Source organism: Podospora bellae-mahoneyi (genome assembly GCF_035222275.1).
Source record: "Podospora bellae-mahoneyi strain CBS 112042 chromosome 1 map unlocalized CBS112042p_1, whole genome shotgun sequence".
Classification (NCBI taxonomy): domain Eukaryota; kingdom Fungi; phylum Ascomycota; class Sordariomycetes; order Sordariales; family Podosporaceae; genus Podospora; species Podospora bellae-mahoneyi.
In genome coordinates, this window is record NW_026946359.1 from 5,963,088 (window position 1) to 5,983,158 (window position 20,071).

The window sequence follows — 20,071 nt, forward strand, 5'->3', positions numbered from 1 at the left end:
AGGGGGGAGAGATTCTACTTTGCAGCTCATATTACCTCTCAGGTACTTTTACTCTCCTCTATCGTTGACCTAACATGGCAAAATCTAGTGTTGAGTATCTGGGAGAGGTGGAGTTATTTGAGTTACTCTTCACTCTGCTCTCTCTTTACATGATACATCAGAAAGATACTGTATATGAAGAGAATCGCTGGCGGGATGCGATGCTGTGAGGTGGGCATCTGTCAGTGACCAGGCAACTGGGGCAGAAATGATTGCTCCTGCCAGTTCGAAGTCTATCTGGGCACTTGGGGAAAGGACTATTGAGACAGAAGGCAAGAGCTATCGTGACAAGAAGGCAGGAGCCACTGTAACAGGAGGCAAGAGCCATCATGGAGTGAGGAGAGGTCCTTCTGTCATTTTCTTTATTAGGCGTGGATGAAAATCGCAAAGGGGTTCTGTTAAAACTGGTTTCCCACAAAGAGGTCAGTCCAAAGAGGTCCCGCCAGAAGGGGTCGTGTGAAAAGGGGTCCTCCCAAAAAAAAGAGGTCTGTTAAGAAGGGGCCTGTTCAACTGAAGTAAGCTATCAATCAATAAGGATCAATCTAGACTGGTTCCAACCAGAAGAGGTCAGGCAAAAAGAGTCAGGCAAAGGGGACTCAGTAGAAGCAGGTCTAGACCAACAAAAAAGGTATTGTCGATTGGATGTTTGTCCAGTCGTTGGTACAAGAGGGTCACACCCAATTGGTCCGGTCTTTTACTGGTAGATGGAAGTTTAGTGAGGCAATCTCAAATCAACACCGCCTGTTCACCTTTCATGCTCTGCTTCCAATACAGATTGCTGCCGACAGATACCTACTCTATTCCCAGGTATCAAGGTGTTTGGTAAGTTGCGGTCCTCTGTAAATAGCAGCTGGTATCCAAAAAGATGTTACCTAATCTTTTACTGCCCCCATAGGTAACCAACCTTTCACCATCACCATTTTCCCACCTCAGACAAGACGAAGTAAGCTGTGCAGACACCATCCCACACTAACCCACCCCATTCAAGCCCTGCGCAAGATTTTCGTTCCCAAAAGAAACACCCCAACCCCAGGAAAGGCAGGTAGACACACCTTCGAGCAGGCAAAGAAAACTCCGGATTTCGTCCTTGTCACACAACACACACATCATCACCGCGCAATCATCCTCTTCGCCACCACGCCAGTCCTGCCTTGTTTCCGTCTGGATGTCGTGACATGCCTCGATGTCTCAAACTAATCCTGGAGCTAAGCCTCACATTAAGAGGTAGAGGCTTGGTCTTGCTCATTCTTTGCTCTTGAATTTGGTGATCTTCCTCCCCACTTCAACACATTACCTACTTTTACTATCTTGGTTGCTTGAGGGTTGGAGCATAATCACTGACGATAATTATGATGACGATGGTGTGGATACGACCCTTTTCCAAGTCCAAGTCTTTCTTCATTGACCCCAGTTGCTGTTTCCCAGTTTTTCACCTCCCAGTTCCCCGTTCCCCTTTCCCCTTTTTCCCAGATTCCGGCAAAACCATCTAGAAAAAAAAAAAAAAAAAACAAAAAAGGGGGGGTGTGTGTGTGTGTGTGTGTGTGTGTGTGCACAGCAGCAGGAAGTAATTTCTCTTACACTCCCCCCTCCCCCCTCGATCCGAGTCAGGGGATGTATGATGCTGTAGGGGTTCACATTTGGAGCTCGCTCAACTCAGAACTAATTTGTCAACCCACACCCACTCTACATTAGATCCAAGACAATAACCGTTATTAGGCCGTTGAGGTTATTATGGTCCTCCTTGCTGGGATGTGTGAGATGGGGAGGGGGGGGGCTATGGTATGCAAGCTTGGGAGTAACTGGCATAACGGAAGGATACCAGGCACAGCAGGCACAGCCTAAAAAGGGGGGGGGGGGGGGGGGGGAGGTCGGGGCTGGTGATGGTGGACTGACTCTTGCCGAGCACGAAGGGCTGCATATTCCTGCTGCTGTGCGTGGGTAGGGTGTCTACGGAAGGGGAGTGGGGGGGCAGGCCAAGACGAAGACGACACAACAGTCACACGGCAGTTGGTGTTATCGTTGGTTGGACGGGGAGAGTCAGTGAGAAAGGAAAGATGCTTCATGTACTGTGACCTGGTGTGCTACTGGCTGGCTCGTTGGGGGACGACGGGTTGGATGGGCTGGGCAAGGGAATGGTGGCATGTAAGGTCTATCTGGTGTGAAGGGCACCCCGAAAAGAGGCAGGGAAGGGTCATGCCAGCAGGCTGCTTGGTTCAGTGCCTCTGGCCATGCCAGCGAGAGTACGGCCGCTGCGAGCGGGCCATACTGCTGACGAGGGAGCAGTAAGCTTCCTCCCGACATCCTCCACCATCACCGCCCAGGGGTATCATCACCATCCTCACAACCGCGGAATACGAAAGAAACTGACTTTGGTGTCAGCACGCTGTGATAACGAAAGCATACTTGCATGCAGGCAAGACGTGTGACCGGCCGAAAGTCTCAGAGTCGTACGTTTCTCGCCCGCTCCCCGCGCCCGAGCGAGGAGAGGGAGGAATGGTGAGGAGGTCGGATGGCATCCCACCTCCATCGCGACCATTCATCACATCCCATCCCATCTCATCCCCGCCGTCGACAGTTCCACAAAGCAGCATGATCCGGTTCACCGCAAGTTGCTGCTCTGCCCACCCGTCCAGCAAGCCCAGCCATGGTGATGAAATATTAGTAGGCGATGGACCCCGAAAGGCGTGGTTGATTGGTTTCCGGAGGTGTCCCGGCGGCATCTTCCTTTAACCACCTTCCTCTCTCGTCCTGGCGAGGACGCCGACCAGCCGGAATGATGTGGTGGAGAGAGGTTGATGGTCGATGTCGTGCACGCGAGTAGGTAGCGAGTGAGCTGACTGGCATGTAGTGTGTACATGCCATGCTGTATTCCTGCGCGGGACCCGGCGGGCAGGTTTAGCTACGCAAGACAACAACGCAACACTCCTCCACCGTCAGAGAAATGGCTGGCATGTTGAGCTATGCAAAGAGACCCTGAGTGGATAATGATGTGCAAGATCATTGACGAAATCTTTTGGAGCCACTGGTCAGGTCACCCGACAGTTGGAATGCTGTCGTCGTCGGGCGGTCTACAATCACTTGGCCAAGGCGAAAAGGCGAATACAGTTATGATTGTCGCAGTTTATTGTGCTATTGACCCACTTAGCCAGCTTTGCCTTGTCTTTTGAACTGTCGTGGATAGCGCCTTTACCTTGCTGTCAACTCTTCATCGCCAACCAAAGAAGCTCTCGGTATGAAAACGGGAGAAGCCGCTATTCACGAACTTGCCCATGCGGCTCTCAAAAGTCTCGGTAATTTGTGGCTCTTGCCAAGCGGCCGGTGATGCTCATCATTGCTGCCATCTTCCGAGCATCTGGGGTTGGAAAGAGATGGCCGGGGCGGTCGTGCTGTGAGGCGTTGTTGATCACTTGCCAGAAGGAGGTGTCAGGGCCCCTGTCCACACAACTTAGACGATTGCCGCCCGCGACCGCCGCCTGGCGATACGGCAGTCCCGGCTGACCTCCTTCACAACTGCCATGTCTCCACCCCCACAGAATGCAAGCATCCCCAACGTCGTTTCGAAATGTACAATTCGCAGCTTATTTTCCGGGAATAAACGCTGAAACAAGAAAATAAAATTGAGGTCCCATTTCATAATGTAGGGCTCGAGATATCAAGACTAGGGGCCTGCAGTGGTGGCGTCTGGTCGCCTGGAGGAAGCCCAAAACAGGGGCCAAAGTAAACATTGTAGACGGACGACGCCCAGCCAAACAGATGGCTGTTCTCCTGTGTGCGGTTCTTGCCTGCCGCAAGATCGATTCGTGGAAAAGGTAAGATACCGAGAGATGGTTGAGAGAAAAAGAAACCGTCCAAGCCTCGGACGCCCTGCTGCAGCCTTGACTTTCTTTTTCTGTTTCTCAACTCGGCCCGGTTCGTGACTTTTTCGACAAGAATGTCTCAAAGGAAGCTCTTTCTTTGGTTGAGGTTCAGAACCAAACATTAGCCCTGCATCCAGTACCGCGGAACACTCCGCGCATCCAGCCCCATGCACAATAAAAGGGGGTGTTATTTTTTTCCCTTTTTGCTTCGCCCAAGGAAATGGGGAAAAGGACACAAGTGCGAATAGCGGAGATAAAACGCAGAATAAAAAGAAAGAAGAGTACGAAACGAAGTTCCATTACGGTGACGCCGGCAGCAAATGTAGCGTTGATGGGAAATGAGAGTCTGTTTGGGAACTGAGATGATGTGCGCCAGATCCATCAAGAGCCATCTTGCTGCACGACAGATCTTGACAGATGCGCGGGGCGTGTCGATCACGATGCGACGGCATTTTCTGGCGTCGCACCCAGTGCCGGGTCTTGGCTGGTGGTGGTGGTGGTTGAAAAAGGAAAGGTGACTTTTCTCTCCTTCAGGGGGGCCAAAGGGGCGCATCAAATCCCAAGTCCCACGATTCGTCCATTTAGGGAAACCCGAAGGTTCTTCCAAGATTGCCCAAATCGATATCTTGGATATCTTGACGTCCTCGACGCGTGCACCGACGTCAAGGCTGGCTTGGCTTTGTTGAACAGATGTCTGTATTGACGTCGAAGGGCCGATTTGGGGCGGCTTGATGCAGGATGGCGTTTTGGAGGCGTTCGGCAAGAGGCTGGATGAACGGCGACCACTTCAAGATGCCAAGAAGCCCTTGCGAGATCCCGTTGGCGGAGTTAGCCGGAGGTGCCGTCCGTCCAGTTGCCAAAGACACTGTTGAACATACCCGAAGTGTCAAGCCGAGCGCGGTTCGGAGCCGCGCCTGTCCTCCGCTGTCCTTTTACCTAACCTCAACAAATGCCCTCCGCCCCGTATTACGGCCTCGATAAATATCCACCCATCAAGCGTCTAAATCATCACGGGTGAGTGCTTGTGCAACCCCGCAAGCGCAATTGATGGCCGCGGCCCGTTCCAGAGCGCCGTTATACGGAGTACATGATGGGGGAATAATCATCAAAGCGGCACCGCCAAGGTTAACTAAAGGCCCAAGTTGTCGAAGTGGTGTCGACGAGGGGCAGGTCAGCAACAGCACGATAAAGATTTTGTCGATCCTGTGTGTGTGTTGCTTGACAGCATGGCCTCAAAAGATTGAAACCTTGAAGCCGTAAAGCATAAATGCCATAATTTTTGTTCGCGTTGTATCGCATCCCACCATCGATGATTTCCCCATGTCTCGCTCGGGCTTCAACGGCGGCGGATCATTGTGCGCCATCTGAAAAAGCTCCGGTGTACAGACCTGGACTAGCGGGTCCAGCTCACGGTGGAGATAATGGCTTTGAATAGCGGTAGTTGTGCTGTGTGGCTTCGAGTTTCATTGGAGTGAAGGAGGATGCCAAGACTGGAACAAGCACACCGAACCTCGTGATGCTTTGTTTATTTGTGTGCCAGACGGCTCTTCCTCGCTGTAATTTCACTCAGCCAGCTGCACTCTCGACGGCGAGGCTGTCAGTGCCGGCCACCACCCTTGGGCTGCGGTTCAGCATCCGAGTCGGGTTTATCTACGGGTGTGGTAGCTGGTGTCCGTTTTGAGGAAGCCCCTGTCGAATCTGTAACGGCCCCTTGCTTGTAGATCCTGGTCCGTGTGTCTTCCCGCCAGAAGTCACTTGCTCTCCCAAACCTCCACGCAAGCTCCTGCCAATTTTGTTTCGGCACTCATTTTTATGAGTTTCTCGTATGCGGACCTTTTCACCCTGCTTGCACCGTTGTGCGTTTCTCCCTTCTCCGCGGGGAGAATAGCTAAAATCGTGGAGTCGAAGTCCCCGAATGTGACCCTCTTGTCCCCGACGGCACCCTCGTCAGCGTCAAACAACAAGTCAAGTCAAGTCAACCACGACTCGGGTCTCCCTCCCGTTGTCGGCTCTTGATGACAACTGCAACCTTGTCATCTCTCGTACCCAGGCATAGGTAATCTCAGACGCCAGGGAAGCTGGGCTGCAAAGAGATGCTAGCCATGCCACGTGATGGCGATGATCTTCAGCGAAGGGAAACACTGTCGATGTAGAGGCTGGGTGTGCATCTTGATGTACCGTTCAACCGACGATCAAAACCGTTGCATATTGTGGCGACCTTTCGTTCCTGATCCGCATCTGGGTTCCTGACTATCATCCGCCATGTGTGAAGCCGAACAGACTTCGACTCTTCAGTGTAGGCTTTTGCAAAGTCATGTGAGCGTCTTGTTCTCGCATTATTGGGTTGAGTCGTCCTGGAAAGCTCCGAGACATCTCCGTCTGCAGCCTGCTAATTTGACGCAACTGTCAACCAGAAATTTGATGTTCTTACCAGCACAACTTTCATACTTGACATCGCCGACCTAACCACTTATACAACAGGGGTTTCCGGGGAAGTTGTGTTTCGTGTGGCCCAGAACGGTTTAGTTTAAGCGATCGCTCACTTTACATGTACAGGGTAAGTTGAATGTTCATATGTGAGCACCTGGAAGCGAATATGATCGTCTCAACTGTACCAGAAACAGCACAAATGCTTGATGGAAACGGCAGGGCCAACTCGTGGGTAACTCAGAGCTGCATGTTTAGTCCATAACCCTCGGTTAGGAGAACGGTATCGTGGTATCGTGGGGGAACCAACTTTCTCGAGCGATAAAGGTACAGAGGCCTGCCAATCCTTTTATGCAAGCCACTTGAGTCGATCGACGCCAAGAGACTGGTTAGGACAATGAGTTTTTCTGATCAAAATGAACCTTGCTGCTGCTGTGGTTGGGTTGATAGATCCAACAGGTGCGTGGTGTCTCTCGAGCCTGGCATAAACCATGGTTCTGTGCGGGTGGACCAACCAAAGCACTCGACAGAGGCTCCGGGCAGCCCAGAATGGCAAAGAGCAGCACACGCACAAATTTTTGAGATGCAAACCCAGCCGGTGTTGCATCGGGCCAGCTCAGCTGGTCCATACTGTTCGCTATGTGGATAGGTAGAGGTCGGCGGACAGAAGAGGCTGAAGGTCATCTCAAGTAGGATTGTAATATATCCAGCCGCGTCCCGTCAAAACCTTCTGCAGCCTCCGGTAGAATTGTCGCGCTGTGGTTAGAGGAAAATGCCACTCCCCAAGGCTGAAACCTACAGCAGCTGACCGTCTCTCCAGACTCTCGATTTCGCCATCCCGAACCTCTCTCCCGATGCCCAACTTGCGGTGTCAGAATGGGTGTGAGGGGATTAGGGCCCGCTGACTGTTCATGGGGAGCATGAAGGCTTCAAGCCCCATCCGATGTGCCGCCATTGGCTGTGGCTGCCGCTGACTTGCAGGGGAGAAGAGAAAGAGTAGCCTGTTGAGCTTTACCACCCCCTGCTAACCCCGCTTAGTAGGAGCAGTGATGGATGGTGGCTTCTTGCTTGGGGGTGTTTATTCCCGGTCCTCTTTGCGGTGAGTGGCCGATGTCCAGTGCTGGTGGTGGGGTTGTATCCTAAGATGGTCGCCGGGAACGCAGCCCAACTGGCGGAGAGTGGAAGCCATCATCCTCAAAGCAAGGAAAGAGAAGAGGACAGCAACAGCTCATCTACCGCTACAACCGCGAGCCAAGCATGTCGACTGGTGCGGTGATAGTTCTAGGAAGAGTTCAGTGGACAGTGGCTGGTGACGAAGTCCTGGCTGTGTCAAAGGCGGAGTGTTGAGATCTCGGAATTCGATGAGATGCTCTATGTTGCCTGGCTGTTATTGTTTACTTGTTCCGTTTTGTCAAGAACAATGGCTTTGATATCAAGGTCGGCACCCCAGTTGAGGAAAGGGTAGGAGGTTAAGGATAACGAATGGACCAGGGTAGTGGCCCAGGTATCTCGCTCGGTGTCGTGTAGAGTTTAGGGTGGTGTAGGGACACGCCATCCGTCTCTGGGACCGTTTCTCCGCACTGTCGTCAGTCAGGTGAACAGCGTCATACAAAGCAGAAGCATGTAACCTCTGACCAAGTGCGAGCCTCATCCCTTGAGCAACTGGAAAACGGCGGGGCTCAGTGATGTCACGCCCCCCCAGGATGCGATAGCGACCCCTAAAATCGCTGTGTTTAGCACTGAAACACAGGGTCTGGATATCTTCTATTACCCATTCCGAAGAGATTGATCATAAAGACAGGCGAGGGTTGGACAAGAGACGTCACTGGGCCTAAAAATGACCCGCGATCCTTCGATGAAAGAGAAAGGCAAAGGCACAAGACGGCGGCAGTTTGGTGCCCCACTTTAACATCCATGCCGGCTCCGCACCTTCCGCCGCCACACCACCACACCACCACTGAAATGGCGGAATGGTTCCCCAGCGTCATCAATTCCACTTCAATGTCACCGACTTGAGGGGTACGAGGGGGAGTTTGCGGTTATACCGCTGAAGAGGTGCGCTGAAATCTTCTCGCTCGACCTCAGCTACGACCTGGCCTAAATCACGATACCCTCAGTGCCTCGCTTTTTCTACACCACTATTACTGCTACTACTACTGCAGGATCTCGATGTTGATTAAACGTTTGGTTCCTGAATCCACAGTGCGTGGGGTTGGCTAGGCAATGCCAGGACAGTCCTAGTCTGGCTCGTTAACTGCGAACAACCCGGAATCTGCGGGTATTGCCTCTTTTGGCTAACACACAGTCTGTCCAGCGCCAGCGATGAGTGGGTGGAACCCCCAATTGTGCTTTGCTGGCTGGCATGCAATTCCGCAGAATTCGATCCCACCAACTCCGTGCCTGGTCAAGCAAGGTGCCACACACCTCATTCACACCCTGGCATACAGCCCATCCCGTCACAATACATACAACAAAAGCATGATTTGCCCCTCTCTGAGTACCTACCGTCACCTGTTTGGCCCAATGTTTGTGATGTGTGCTGATATGGGCGTCAACAGAGAGCGTATGAATCCGAATAGTGTAGCTTACAGGTGACTAGCGAGCAGAGGAAATCGATTTGACCGAGCAAATTAGCAGGTCAGAATGGAGTACACTTGGATTGGGCTTTTCACAGTCCCTGCATAACGAAGGCCCCCCATCGCAAGTCGTCCTCCACAAAAAGCACAGAAAACATCGGTGGCGTTGTTAGCCGGAACGCCAGGGCAGCACTACCTGTACCTGAAAGCAGCTGTACTTTGCATCTTGAACAGGCCGCTCGCTGAACGGTGAGCTTGAACCAACTGTTCACCGACTGAACCCGTCCCCGAAACCTGAACGTCATCCTTCACCTTGAAAGCCATTGATGCCATGCCGCTTCCCGCCTCATTCGCAGCCTTTCATCGTGGCCTTCCTCGCACCGCCAAAAGTCATTCCTGGCAACAAAGCAGCCCTGCTTGACCAAGCCGGGACAGACGGACACCTTGAAAGAAGCAATTCTGGAGTCTAATATCTTGCGTCCCCGCCAGCAGCAGGGGAGCAAGAGAGACAACATTTCTCCACCCCCCGTCCCCCGGCAACCCCCGTCCCCCGTTTCACCGCAGTCCCAGTCGTGGCAGAGACGGTCCCATTCTTTTTTGCCTCTGAACCCCTGCTGCCAGGTCATCCTCGATTCCGTATTCCTTGCAACCTCCACCGGCTCACCCTCCGCTGCACCACACACGCACAGCGAGCTGCCGTCCGGCCTGTCCATTGACTTCATTGCTTTCCCCCTGTGGATAAGTGTGGGAGGGGTTGCTTGTTTTGTGCTTGGCATACCCTTCTTTCGTCTTGACTCCTCTGTCCCATACCCTGCCCTTCTATAAGACCGGTGCCGGCACTGACAGACGGTCTCTTGGAGAAAGAGCATTAAGCATTATCGTGCAGCCATCACCGCCGCCACATCTTCACGCAATTCTACCCTTCAAAAATTTGACCGTTATTAGACCGGATCGTCACCGTCACGGCCCGCTTCTGGACTGTCTCGCAGCCCAGGCTCACCTAGCCTTTCTAGCTCAGGCGTGATTTTGCCCATTATCCCACGCCCTCAGGTACCAGCTTCGAACACCACCACCGGCTGCTGATCCTGCCCGCCCAAGTGCTCGTTTTGCCAGATCCAAACCAAGCACCTGCTCCCCACGCCTAACCAGGACCACGGCCGTTCAGAGGAGACCCTCTTGCGGCATCCATCCCACTCGTTTCATCCCAATTGAACCCGCCCTGGCAGGGCCCTTGGGGGACCATAGGGATATTTCGTGTGCAGATCCCTTCTGCCGGAAAGTCGTCACTTGTTGCTGCGTCTCCACCTGTCCCGCTGACCAGAGAGGGCAATAACGTTCAGACGACTTGTGAAGCGATTGGCTTAGCGTGCAGTCTGGGAACTCCATCCTCGCAGGCGCAGGGCTGCTTGCTTGCGCATGCCATCTGTGCTCATCTCTTGTCACACTCAGACCCCCCCCCCTCCCCTCCCCCCAACCCCATACACACCCAGACACCTTCAAAGACACTTAAGGACGCTGATCCGTCCTTCTCGACTGCCCGTGGTCCGATCTTCTTCTCGAGTCCGACCCAGCTTAAAGGAATCACACACCTGATCAGCACCACTAGCATCTCACTTCCAACAGCGCTTCGGAAAGGGGATTATTTACACCAACACGCCGTCCCATCTCATCATGACTATGACCATAGACACACACAACCAACACCGCTTCGGATCCTTAAACTTCGACCACATGTCTTCCTACTCGAGCCACCCGCACTTCACCAACCCTTGGGTTTCGACGTCGGCCCCTGCTGGCCCCGGACCTCAGGGTGGGAGTCAGAGCCTCTACGTGAGCAGCCAGGACGGCACCAGCCTACCTCACCTCAACCTCAACGGCCTCTCAAAACACCAACATTCCAACAGGCCCAGCGGCAGCACGTCGATGGCGCCATATGCCCCCCTTCCCGTCTCAGCGTCATCAGCCGGAGATGTCTACAGCAGACAACATGATATGATGCCCATGTCCCAAGATCTCCTCAGCATCAACCGGTTACAACACCCAACCACATCGACTGCCCCTTACGACACCTCGGCGTACACAACATCGGCGTCTCCTGTCACCGCATCCTACGCCACATCATCAACAGCTTATGATCAGCTTGGCTACGCGCCAGCGCCTATCAGGGGGACATATGCTGCGCTCGCGCCTGAAGACAGCTCCAGGAGGTACTCTCAGCAGTCAGTCGCTTCCAGCCTCATGAGCCTCCACTCGTCTGGCGGCCCAGAAGGCCAGTACCAGCATACTTCAGAATCTGACTATGAGTTCAGGGGACTTCAACCGGACGACCGGAGAAGCTTTCAAGATGCCCTCGAGGCAAGCCATGGCATGATGTCTCTCAGCCAGGACACACCCCGCAACATCTACGATGTTCGTGCTCGGCAACGAGGGTCGACCGAGTCTTATGGGTTCCCATCCACCCACTCAGCAACCTCGAGCGTGTCCTCGACCGGCTTCAGCCCTTACTATGGTGGTTCTGTGGACGGGTCGGTAAGCGACTACTCGACGACTGGTTCCGACATCGAGTCGCTGTCCGGGCGCACGCTCCCAAGGCCCCAGGGTCTCATGTCGAGCCAGCCACCAGCGCCACAGTCGATGATGGGATCATTCAGCTCCAAGGTCTCCTCCAGCACACAAAAGAAGCACAAGTGCAAGGTCTGTGACAAGCGATTCACGAGACCAAGTTCGTTGCAAACGCACATGTACAGCCACACAGGAGAGAAGCGTGAGTCTTGTCGTTCTTTCCACATAGTTGTCTATCCGCTCTAACAGCTTTTCCCGCAGCATTCCAATGTGAGGTTGAAGGATGCGGTCGCAACTTCTCCGTCGTCTCCAATCTTCGTCGGCATAGAAAGGTTCACAAGAACCAAGGAGAGCCCCAGACACCATCAGAAACTGGTTCCGAGGATCACCAATCAGACGAATAAATATGAATCACCTCACTGTCCGATCCCCTATTCTCATCATGTCCGCCCATCACGACCTCGCCACAATCATTCAACAATAGAACTACAACCTTGTAATTTATCGTCACTTACACACAACACACATACCACACCATACACATATGAGCATTCAGGGGATCACATCCACCACATCGAACGCCATACTTCTTCATCTACGGACGAGTCAACATCTATCGCTTTTAATCCTTTTTTTTCTTAATCTGTCATTGGTCAAAAGAGCGAAGAGCGGCATCTTCCAACAGGAAATGAGGCAGGAGATATCTCCCTTGGACGATACCCTCATGGCATCGGCGTTACGGGTTGTGTTTTTTCTTTTTGTTCAAGGCATGCAGCAAGCTAGCTGCATTTGCCCCTTCTGTACTGTCGCTTGCGTGTCACACTATACGGATTTTCATTGTCACAAAACGGATTTGGAGCGGACGGCGGGGGTTTTCGGAGGTTGGGTCTCCAGAGTTTGGGACACAACATACACGAGATGTACCCTGGCACGACATGGTAGATATTTTCTAGCGATGAGGAACGAAAGCAGAGCAGGGGCGGCATCCCTATCACTCCTCCTCTCCCTGGCCTTGTTGTATTTAGGGTGGACGGTCTGTGGAAAGGCGGGGAGAGGGGAGCACATTTCACACATTACACACCTACACACCTACCTAAACATAATCATGTACTATTAGCACACCACGTGGTCTCTCTAGACCCTGCATCGCTCGAACCAGTTCGCTGTACGACGTGGCAACAAAAATTCGATGAACTATCAACCAACCTTGCCATTCATCCTCCCGAAGCTTCGACCCCATATTCCATGTGTTCTTATTCCAATAGTCCCTAATCTGCCAACGTAACCCGAACACAATGGCCCTGAAGAAAAAAATAGCTTTATTCTCCGCACTCAGTTTAAATGCTTCCAATTAACCATTGACAGGATCATCATTCCCTCGGCACCATTTCTCAAGTCCCATTACCCACACTTCATCTAGACGCAGTTTCAGGACGATTGTCTCCCCAATCGACAAGCCTACCCGACAAGCACCGCAGATTCTGTCTGACCCGGAACGACTGCGACACCCCGCACCCGATACACGCAACCATGCAAAAAGCATGTCAGCATGGTTCTCTGCGTGCACTCGCACGAACAAAGTTTCCACACCAATGACACACCAAAGAGAGATAGATGTACGCGAGCAGGATGGGGAAGCAAGTGTCTTCCTTGGAGCCACCATGGTTGGTTGACTTGGGGCGCGCGATCGACAAGAGACATGCTGCCTGGTCATCACGCCTGCCGTCACGACAAACGTTCGCACTGCAGTACCGACGATCCACTTTATCTTGTACCGCTTCAGATTAGTTACTCGCCGCCTTGTCCTGCGCACCTTCCAACAACAAGCGGTGTTTTCTTGGTACATACACCTCCTTTCTGTCCCGTCGACGACACGCACTGAACAATCAACCAGACATCAGCACATACACGTGTCATCCCAGACCGCCCGCCCCTCGGGACACCTCAAGGCAAGACGGCGGCAAGGTGGACCACGGAGGGAAGAAGGAAGCCCGGAACCGGAAGGAGATCATCGCCCTCCCCCCGGCGTGGCGCCAACCCGGTCGGCCCTTCCACAGCCTTCGCCAACTGGGACTGATGCCCAAGAACCCCAACAAGGCCACAAGGCAAAGACGTGGAGCCCTATATTGACGCCTTACCTTGGGGCGAACACCTCAAAAGGGGGTGGGACAACATAAAGGAGGCGAATAAGATACTTCGGCGACAACTTTCCTCTCTTGACCAAAGAAGAAGATAACCAACCTTGTCGAGGAACCTTGAGGGCTACGCTATGTTTCAAATCTGCAAATCAGTCTCTTCGGCTCCAAGCCCAGGGCTGCTGAGGAGATGGCTCTGATCATTGCCCTCAATGGTAAGTTCCAATCACACGGCCATCGCCCAGTGGAAGCTTGAATTTGCTGAAGCAGTGCTGATCCGGGGCTAGAAAGCGGGGGTATAACCACCAGAGAACCAAGAAAAGCTGAACATGACACCCTCTACGCGAGCTCTCGTCTAACATATAGATGGAGACCATCTTACGCGTCTACCACCGAGGACATGTGAACACGGTCTTCATCTAGCATACTATGTCTGGAACGGGGATGGAGGGTGGGGTTGTTGATGGTGATGATATTGCAAGTCCCTACCGTTCGCCATCGCTTTTCCCAACCGGGTCCCTTCCCTTCACAGCCACAATGGACACCTCCTGATCGCTCTTCTCATCTATGTACCTACAAATTCAAACCAGGACAATGAAGGGGGACACGATGGGGCTGCAAGATGATGAAGCATAAGAAGAAAAACTGGGAACAGGATGGGTTCCTATTCGACAAAATGACGCAGTCGGGAAGACCTGCCTGCGAATGCGTAGTTCCTCAAGCCGCCCGGCCCCCACAACCATCAACGTTGTTTCGGCAGTGGGAACACACGGAAAGAAAAACAGACGAGACCCAGACACATGGCGAGGTCGGGCAGATGGGAACCTGGAACTCGGAGGAAAGCACCACAGGGTGAGACATTGGGATGTGGGCTTTTGGTGTCAGATGGCGTAGAGGGCCGGACGGTAACGGCTACTGTCAAAACTGCGCCTTCTTTCCGCATTCAGCTTTTGTAGGAGGCTGGAGACTGACATCAATAAAGGGATTATGAGAGAGGTAGGTACAGCATGATTTCCTGCTTGGACCAAAATGTTGTGTTGGCAAAGCTGTGGTTGATATCATCGTCAAACGTCACAACGTGGTGTCGAATGGATGCTTGTGTGTGGTCAATTTGTGGAGTGGCCCCACAAATGACGTCGGCGTGCAAGGCTTGGCCCTGGCGACCCAATTGAGGCTTGGGAAGGATTCCGCACTCACATTTTCATGAGCTGAGCCATTGGACTATTATCTCTGATTGATCTATTGCCTCTTCAGGCTGCGACTCGGTTTCCAGTAGCATTATTCGCCGAAGGGCACGCAGCAAAGAGCTATGCCCGCCTTTCTACCTATGTTGATGGTGGGCTGCAAGATGGCGACAGTTTTCCCCGCGGCATTATTCCCCGCCAATCAGAACCGCCCCGCTAACAACGACGGATCTTCAGGGTCCTCCTCCATTTTGTTCACAAAAAAAAACAAAAGCTGGAAAAGCTGCCGAGGCGTGTCCAATGAGTGCTTGATCTCGAGCGGCACAGGCACCAGATGCCTTCCACTGTGCCGTTAGCCTTTTTTCAGCTACCTCAGCTTTTGGACAACACGAAGGAAGGCTCACTAGGCTCATTATCAGATCCGGAATCACAGAATCACATTGCATAACACCACCTACCCATGCCCACCAGGACAAGACGGTCTGTTTGTGCTGGCGAGCCAGCAACCAAGTTCAATGCAGTCTAATGCAGTTGCGTGGAAAAGAGGGGGTCCCCGTCACTGTGGAGAGGCAGATGTGTTCGCCGACCTCCAACATGTTCCTCCCCATCCAACCAGAGTATGTACCCTCTTCGTCATGACCTCGCAGCTGAAAAGAGAAAAAAATAAAATAAAAAAAAATAAAAAAATAAAAAAAAAATAAAAAAACCTGGATGCAATAAGGTCCTCGGCCAACATGACATGATGGCGCCATCTTACGCCGCGAGAGTACTGTAAACAGCAAAAAAAACCACTCCCAAACAGCACTGGGCAAAAAGCACAGGGAAGACTTGACGTCGATTCAATGCCGGTATATCATGACGTCATTAATGCTTACTTTTGGTCCACTAATGGGGGGCGGCCCCACTTGGGCTGTCAACTAACCAACGGTGGACTGCACCGTTTTTGAGGGATGACAAAGCCTCCACAAAACGCTTTCTCGAGTCATGTCGGGCAGTTCGGTTCATCCTATCGTTGTCAACTGTTTGACTTTAACCACTGTTACCGCTTTCGATAAGCAAATGCGCTTGGAGTTTGATGGACCCGTGGGAACAGTTCCAAATCGAAAATTCCCTCGCTGGCAGGGAGAGACAGTCTTAGTGTGCCTGTATCCCAGTATCCCCCTCAATCCGGAGGCCATGTCCCTGCGAGTTTGGCCGGCCCCGCTGTTCACATCCAGGGTCCTTGGCTCTTTGAGTTTTGAAGAATTCAGATGACACTTGGATGCTCTCCATGGGGACACCTTTCACCTCGGCAACAGCTTCTGGTAACGTTGTGCCTGAGAGATTCTGCACGCCAAGTTGTTTGTGCATGCTTGACCACAGCAACAACATCCACGGGAGAGTTATCGAAAAGAACGCAGTCGCATTGCAGCGCCCGCTCACGGCTAAAGCACCAAAAAAGCCAGCAACACATACTTTTTTCTACATGGTCTTTTTACGTCAAAAGAGCCCAACAAACACCACGGTTCCATCACACCGTTGCTTTCTGATCCACCGAGGCGCAGCGCCCAGAGTGACCCAGGCAGAATCTGAAACAGCTGGTGATCTCACCAGAACCAAGGCCAGCATCATTGCAATTTACCGCACATGCTGTTAAACACCCGGCAAGGACAGGCCTGAGTGCCATTTTGTTGCATTTCCCCGGGTACGCTGCCACGGCACGACTGTGCCTCTTATCCTTACGGCTGAGTTCTGGAAGGGGATTCGTCCAACTGAGCACATTGATTGGGCTTTGCTAACGACACTGTCGTGATTTTTTTTTTTTCTCCCTCGTCAGTCTACACAGTGTATTTTCAGCCTCTTTTCCGCTGCCACCTCGAGAACCGGTTTTTCAAATTGCCATAGCTGCTGGCTCAAAATCCCATCTTTCGTCTTGTCAATCAATGTCAGCTCAGCGGATCTGTGCATGAGAGACCCTGAATTTCATATCGTGCAGAACCGACATGACTTTATTCCTGGACTTTAGCACACCGGATATTATTTATCTCGTGTTGACAGTTCTGATTCCCGCGTTTACATTTCATGATGCTACCACGATGATAACTGACTACACTGCTGAGTCCGAGAGGTACCTCGGTACCTACACTCTACACCGTCCGCTTACCCCGTTTCCCTTTTTCACCCACGACTTGTACAACCGAACAGTAGACAGGTACAAGATTCGCACTTTTCGTTGTCTGCGCCTCTCATTCGATGGGCCACACCCAACGTCAAACACACCCGGTCTCTCGTCATGCCCCTTTCACACACAACATGCACACCACCGGCACCACCACCCCTTACCAAACTCAGCTCCATTCTGGGGCGGCAGATGGGCGGTGTCGAGTGGTTATCTACCTAATGGAGGTCGGTGTCACGCATGTGTTCACAAAAACAGTGTAGTTCCTCATCCAGCCTCATCGCCTCAGGGTAGGAAGTGGCGAACAAACTTGTCCCGTCCTTCCCTCCTGAGCCCAAATGGCCGAATACAACCCCCTCATTATGGTTCCCGTTCAGCAGTCTGCTGTGTCTACACCTAACGCCTAACGCCGCTGGCTGGCTGGCTGAGATGCGAGGCTACACTACACTACCTACCTACGCATTGCACTGCTGTACATTTACACAAATCCAGACCGCCCCTTTCCTTCCCCCCCCTTTTTTTTTTTCTGTCGCGACTGCGTAGGCTGTGGACGTGGACGGGACTGGGGCTTGGGATACCTTCCTGTTTGGGATTTTTATACAGCAGTTGCTGAACCAACCGGACTGGGTGGGCAGACAAGGGAAGCAGATCAACAGATGGACGGATGTCGAGGAAGGGAAGAAGATGGTCCCCTTGTCCGGTTGTCAGCTTCGAGGCTGCCCCCTTTATGCCATTGCTCGCTGGCTGCAGGCGGTAGTCTCGTCGGTAGCCCTCGTCTCGGTAGCATGAAAGTGAGAGCCGATCATCATCCAGGCGATGGTGAAGTGCAACATGGTGTCATTTACCAAACAATCATCAAAAGAGCTTTGAGAGAAGGGGACTTGACATTGCCAAGGGCTTGTCTATCCAATCTTATCTTTGCATCGTGGTAGTGCTAGTATATGAAGAGTGTGTGATTGGGGGCCAGAAAGGATGAGAGGGTAGGGGGAACAAAAGGAGGAAAAAGATCATCGATCTTACTGCTTCTGTTGATCAAAGCTGAAACACAGAGATGATCGATCTTTTGCCTATTTGGTCGATCGCGAGCTACCCACACCATCTTGGGGGGGGGGACGGGTTGTTTGGTATCCGCTGTCAATGGCACGTGGGGACTCGTGACATTTTTTGTTCGGGGAGGGCGATATTGAGGTACGGAGTTGGGGGACGCTGAGGGAACAGGCAGAGGATTCAAGCGATTCAGGGTACAGAGACTGGGGACAAGGAGGCAAAGGCCGGAGTATACTCCGGCGTTGTTCGCGGAGGCGATCTACTGCCGTTGGGGGTTTTTGGACGGGGGCTATCACTTTTCGCTGACAGGTACAAACCGAAGCTTGCTTTCGGGGCCACGGGGAAGGGAAAACGGGCATAAGCATACCTTCCGAGGGTCGCAGATGATGGGTCAGAAAGGGGGGCGGGAGGCCATGCTCGGTAGAGAGAGCACCGACTGCATTTACCAACCGACTTACCGGACCAATGTCTGGTGTGAGGGAACTGTCGAAGGGAATAATCACTGAAGGACCGAGGACCGAAGCTTTCGGTCCTTGGGTGAGCAGAAGGGAGCACCTTGCCTATGTGGGGGACAGATGGAAGGGGGGACCATGGTTGTTGATGACCCCCTTTCATTTCTTTCATTGGCGGCGGCGTCAAGGGCAAGTCATGTCCTGTCGGCTGTGCCGGGTAGGGAATGTGCAATTGGCATACTTTCCCTTCGGGCCTACATACCTACAGGATCTAGCCTCGCCTGTGAGTGGTATCCCGGGCTGTGTTTGTTGAAGAATGTGGGTGAAGGTAACGGTTGTAGCGATGGCGTGGGTTGTCAACTTGAGACATGCAATGGTAGGGTCTTGGGGATGGTGGCTGTGTGGATAAAGGGGATGAATACACATCCACAGCTTCGAGAAGGGGACAAGGAGTGAAGAGGTCGAGGGCCGGGCCGTGAGGTGCATGCTGCACTTGGATGCTATCAATGGAGGGTTTCTGAGGTGAAAACTCTGATCGATCAAGGCTGTTTGTCTGCAGGTGGAATGCAGCTACATGGTTATGGACACTTACAGAGAGCAAGCCACCGCGCCCGAAGAGGCAGTTACAGGCTACATTTGATGGCTGCTGAGCTTCGGGAAATATACCTGTCGGCCGTTGAGGCCGTTCGTCTGTTCTTTTCTTTTTCCTTGCTTTCTTCTTTGGGTAAGTTGTGGCGGTCTTACTTGCCTGCCTGATGTGAGCGGGAGAACAGTGGTATAATACGCAAACAGGCCCCGGGAGACACTCGCCCGAAATTCCCGAAGTCAAGAAGCCAGTGGCCAGGGACTTGGGAACGGGCCACGCAAATAGACCCAGTGGGGAGGGAGGGAGCGAGGAAGGGAGCAGATAGGGCTTGTCAGAAATAGGGGCTGGAAACCATGACGGTTGGTTTTGTGTGACTGTTTAACGGTATTGATGTTAGATTATGGTTGAGGGATTGGGACTCAACCCCTGAGACCGGACAGGTACAGTTCCGGATAGCAACATCACGTCGGACCGGGCGGTTGTGGCGTGGACGGACCGGGTGATGCGTAAAAGGGGAGAGAGGTTGTGATACAGGGCCACGTGGTGGTGCTGACACCGCAGAGGTGAGGAAAACAACAAGAACATGTTGTAGAAACAAGAAGAGCTGAAGATTGAGAGCATGACTAACAGTCTTTCCCGCCAACTCCAGCGAGAGCTGTCCTGAGCGATGAAGCTGTCTTGACCACTGTGTGTATTTGCCCCTGAATGCCAAGCCCACAACACAACACAAGACAACACAAAACAACACAACACACCTCCCCATGATCTCTTCCCATCAACAAGCTGTTGACGTCGATGACCAAAAATAACATGAACAAATCCCCTGGGTAAGTACATTCCAAAAAAAGAAAGAAAAAAGAAAAAAAAAAACGCGTCACACCGTCCCAAAACAACCACTTTTCTCCCCCGTCTGTTGTGTAGCCCCGAAGCCCGTTCCCGAGTTCGTAGAAGTAATCCAACAAAACAAAAACACTCCGGCCCGCCTATGTCTCGTCCTACAAACAACAGCGCCCTGGAATGGGAACATTGCACAACATCCGGACTGTAC

At 52.5% G+C, this 20,071-nt stretch overlaps 3 protein-coding genes across 3 annotated transcripts; 2 read left to right on the forward strand and 1 right to left on the reverse strand.

Annotated features, from left to right (window-relative positions):
- Window positions 1-129: 129 nt before the first annotated feature.
- On the reverse strand, window positions 130-370 carry QC761_117752 (uncharacterized protein; the record flags this gene model as incomplete). The annotated part of the gene is made up of 2 exons (XM_062875063.1): window positions 130-203; window positions 262-370. The coding sequence occupies 2 exons, from the start codon at window positions 368-370 to the stop codon at window positions 130-132; spliced, it is 183 nt and encodes a 60-aa protein (XP_062738293.1).
- Window positions 371-2,267: 1,897 nt separating this feature from the next.
- On the forward strand, window positions 2,268-2,769 carry QC761_117755 (uncharacterized protein; the record flags this gene model as incomplete). Its single annotated transcript, XM_062875064.1, has 2 exons — window positions 2,268-2,360; window positions 2,419-2,769. 2 exons carry the CDS (start codon window positions 2,268-2,270, stop codon window positions 2,767-2,769), a joined length of 444 nt encoding a protein of 147 aa, XP_062738294.1.
- Window positions 2,770-8,502: 5,733 nt separating this feature from the next.
- Window positions 8,503-15,246, forward strand: QC761_117760 (uncharacterized protein). The gene is made up of 4 exons (XM_062875065.1): window positions 8,503-8,820; window positions 8,882-11,663; window positions 11,723-14,592; window positions 15,018-15,246. The coding sequence occupies exons 2-3, from the start codon at window positions 10,571-10,573 to the stop codon at window positions 11,863-11,865; spliced, it is 1,236 nt and encodes a 411-aa protein (XP_062738295.1). The 5' UTR covers window positions 8,503-8,820; window positions 8,882-10,570; the 3' UTR covers window positions 11,866-14,592; window positions 15,018-15,246.
- Window positions 15,247-20,071: the final 4,825 nt, after the last annotated feature.

What these genes read in the sequence shown, in the direction of transcription:
- QC761_117760 (XM_062875065.1), top strand. Translation starts at nt 10,571, where the DNA reads ATGACTATGACCATAGACACACACAACCAACACCGCTTCGGATCCTTA. An exon ending in CAGCCACACAGGAGAGAAGC is followed by an intron (nt 11,664 to 11,722) that starts GTGAGTCTTGTC and finishes CTTTTCCCGCAG; the next exon opens with CATTCCAATGTGAGGTTGAA.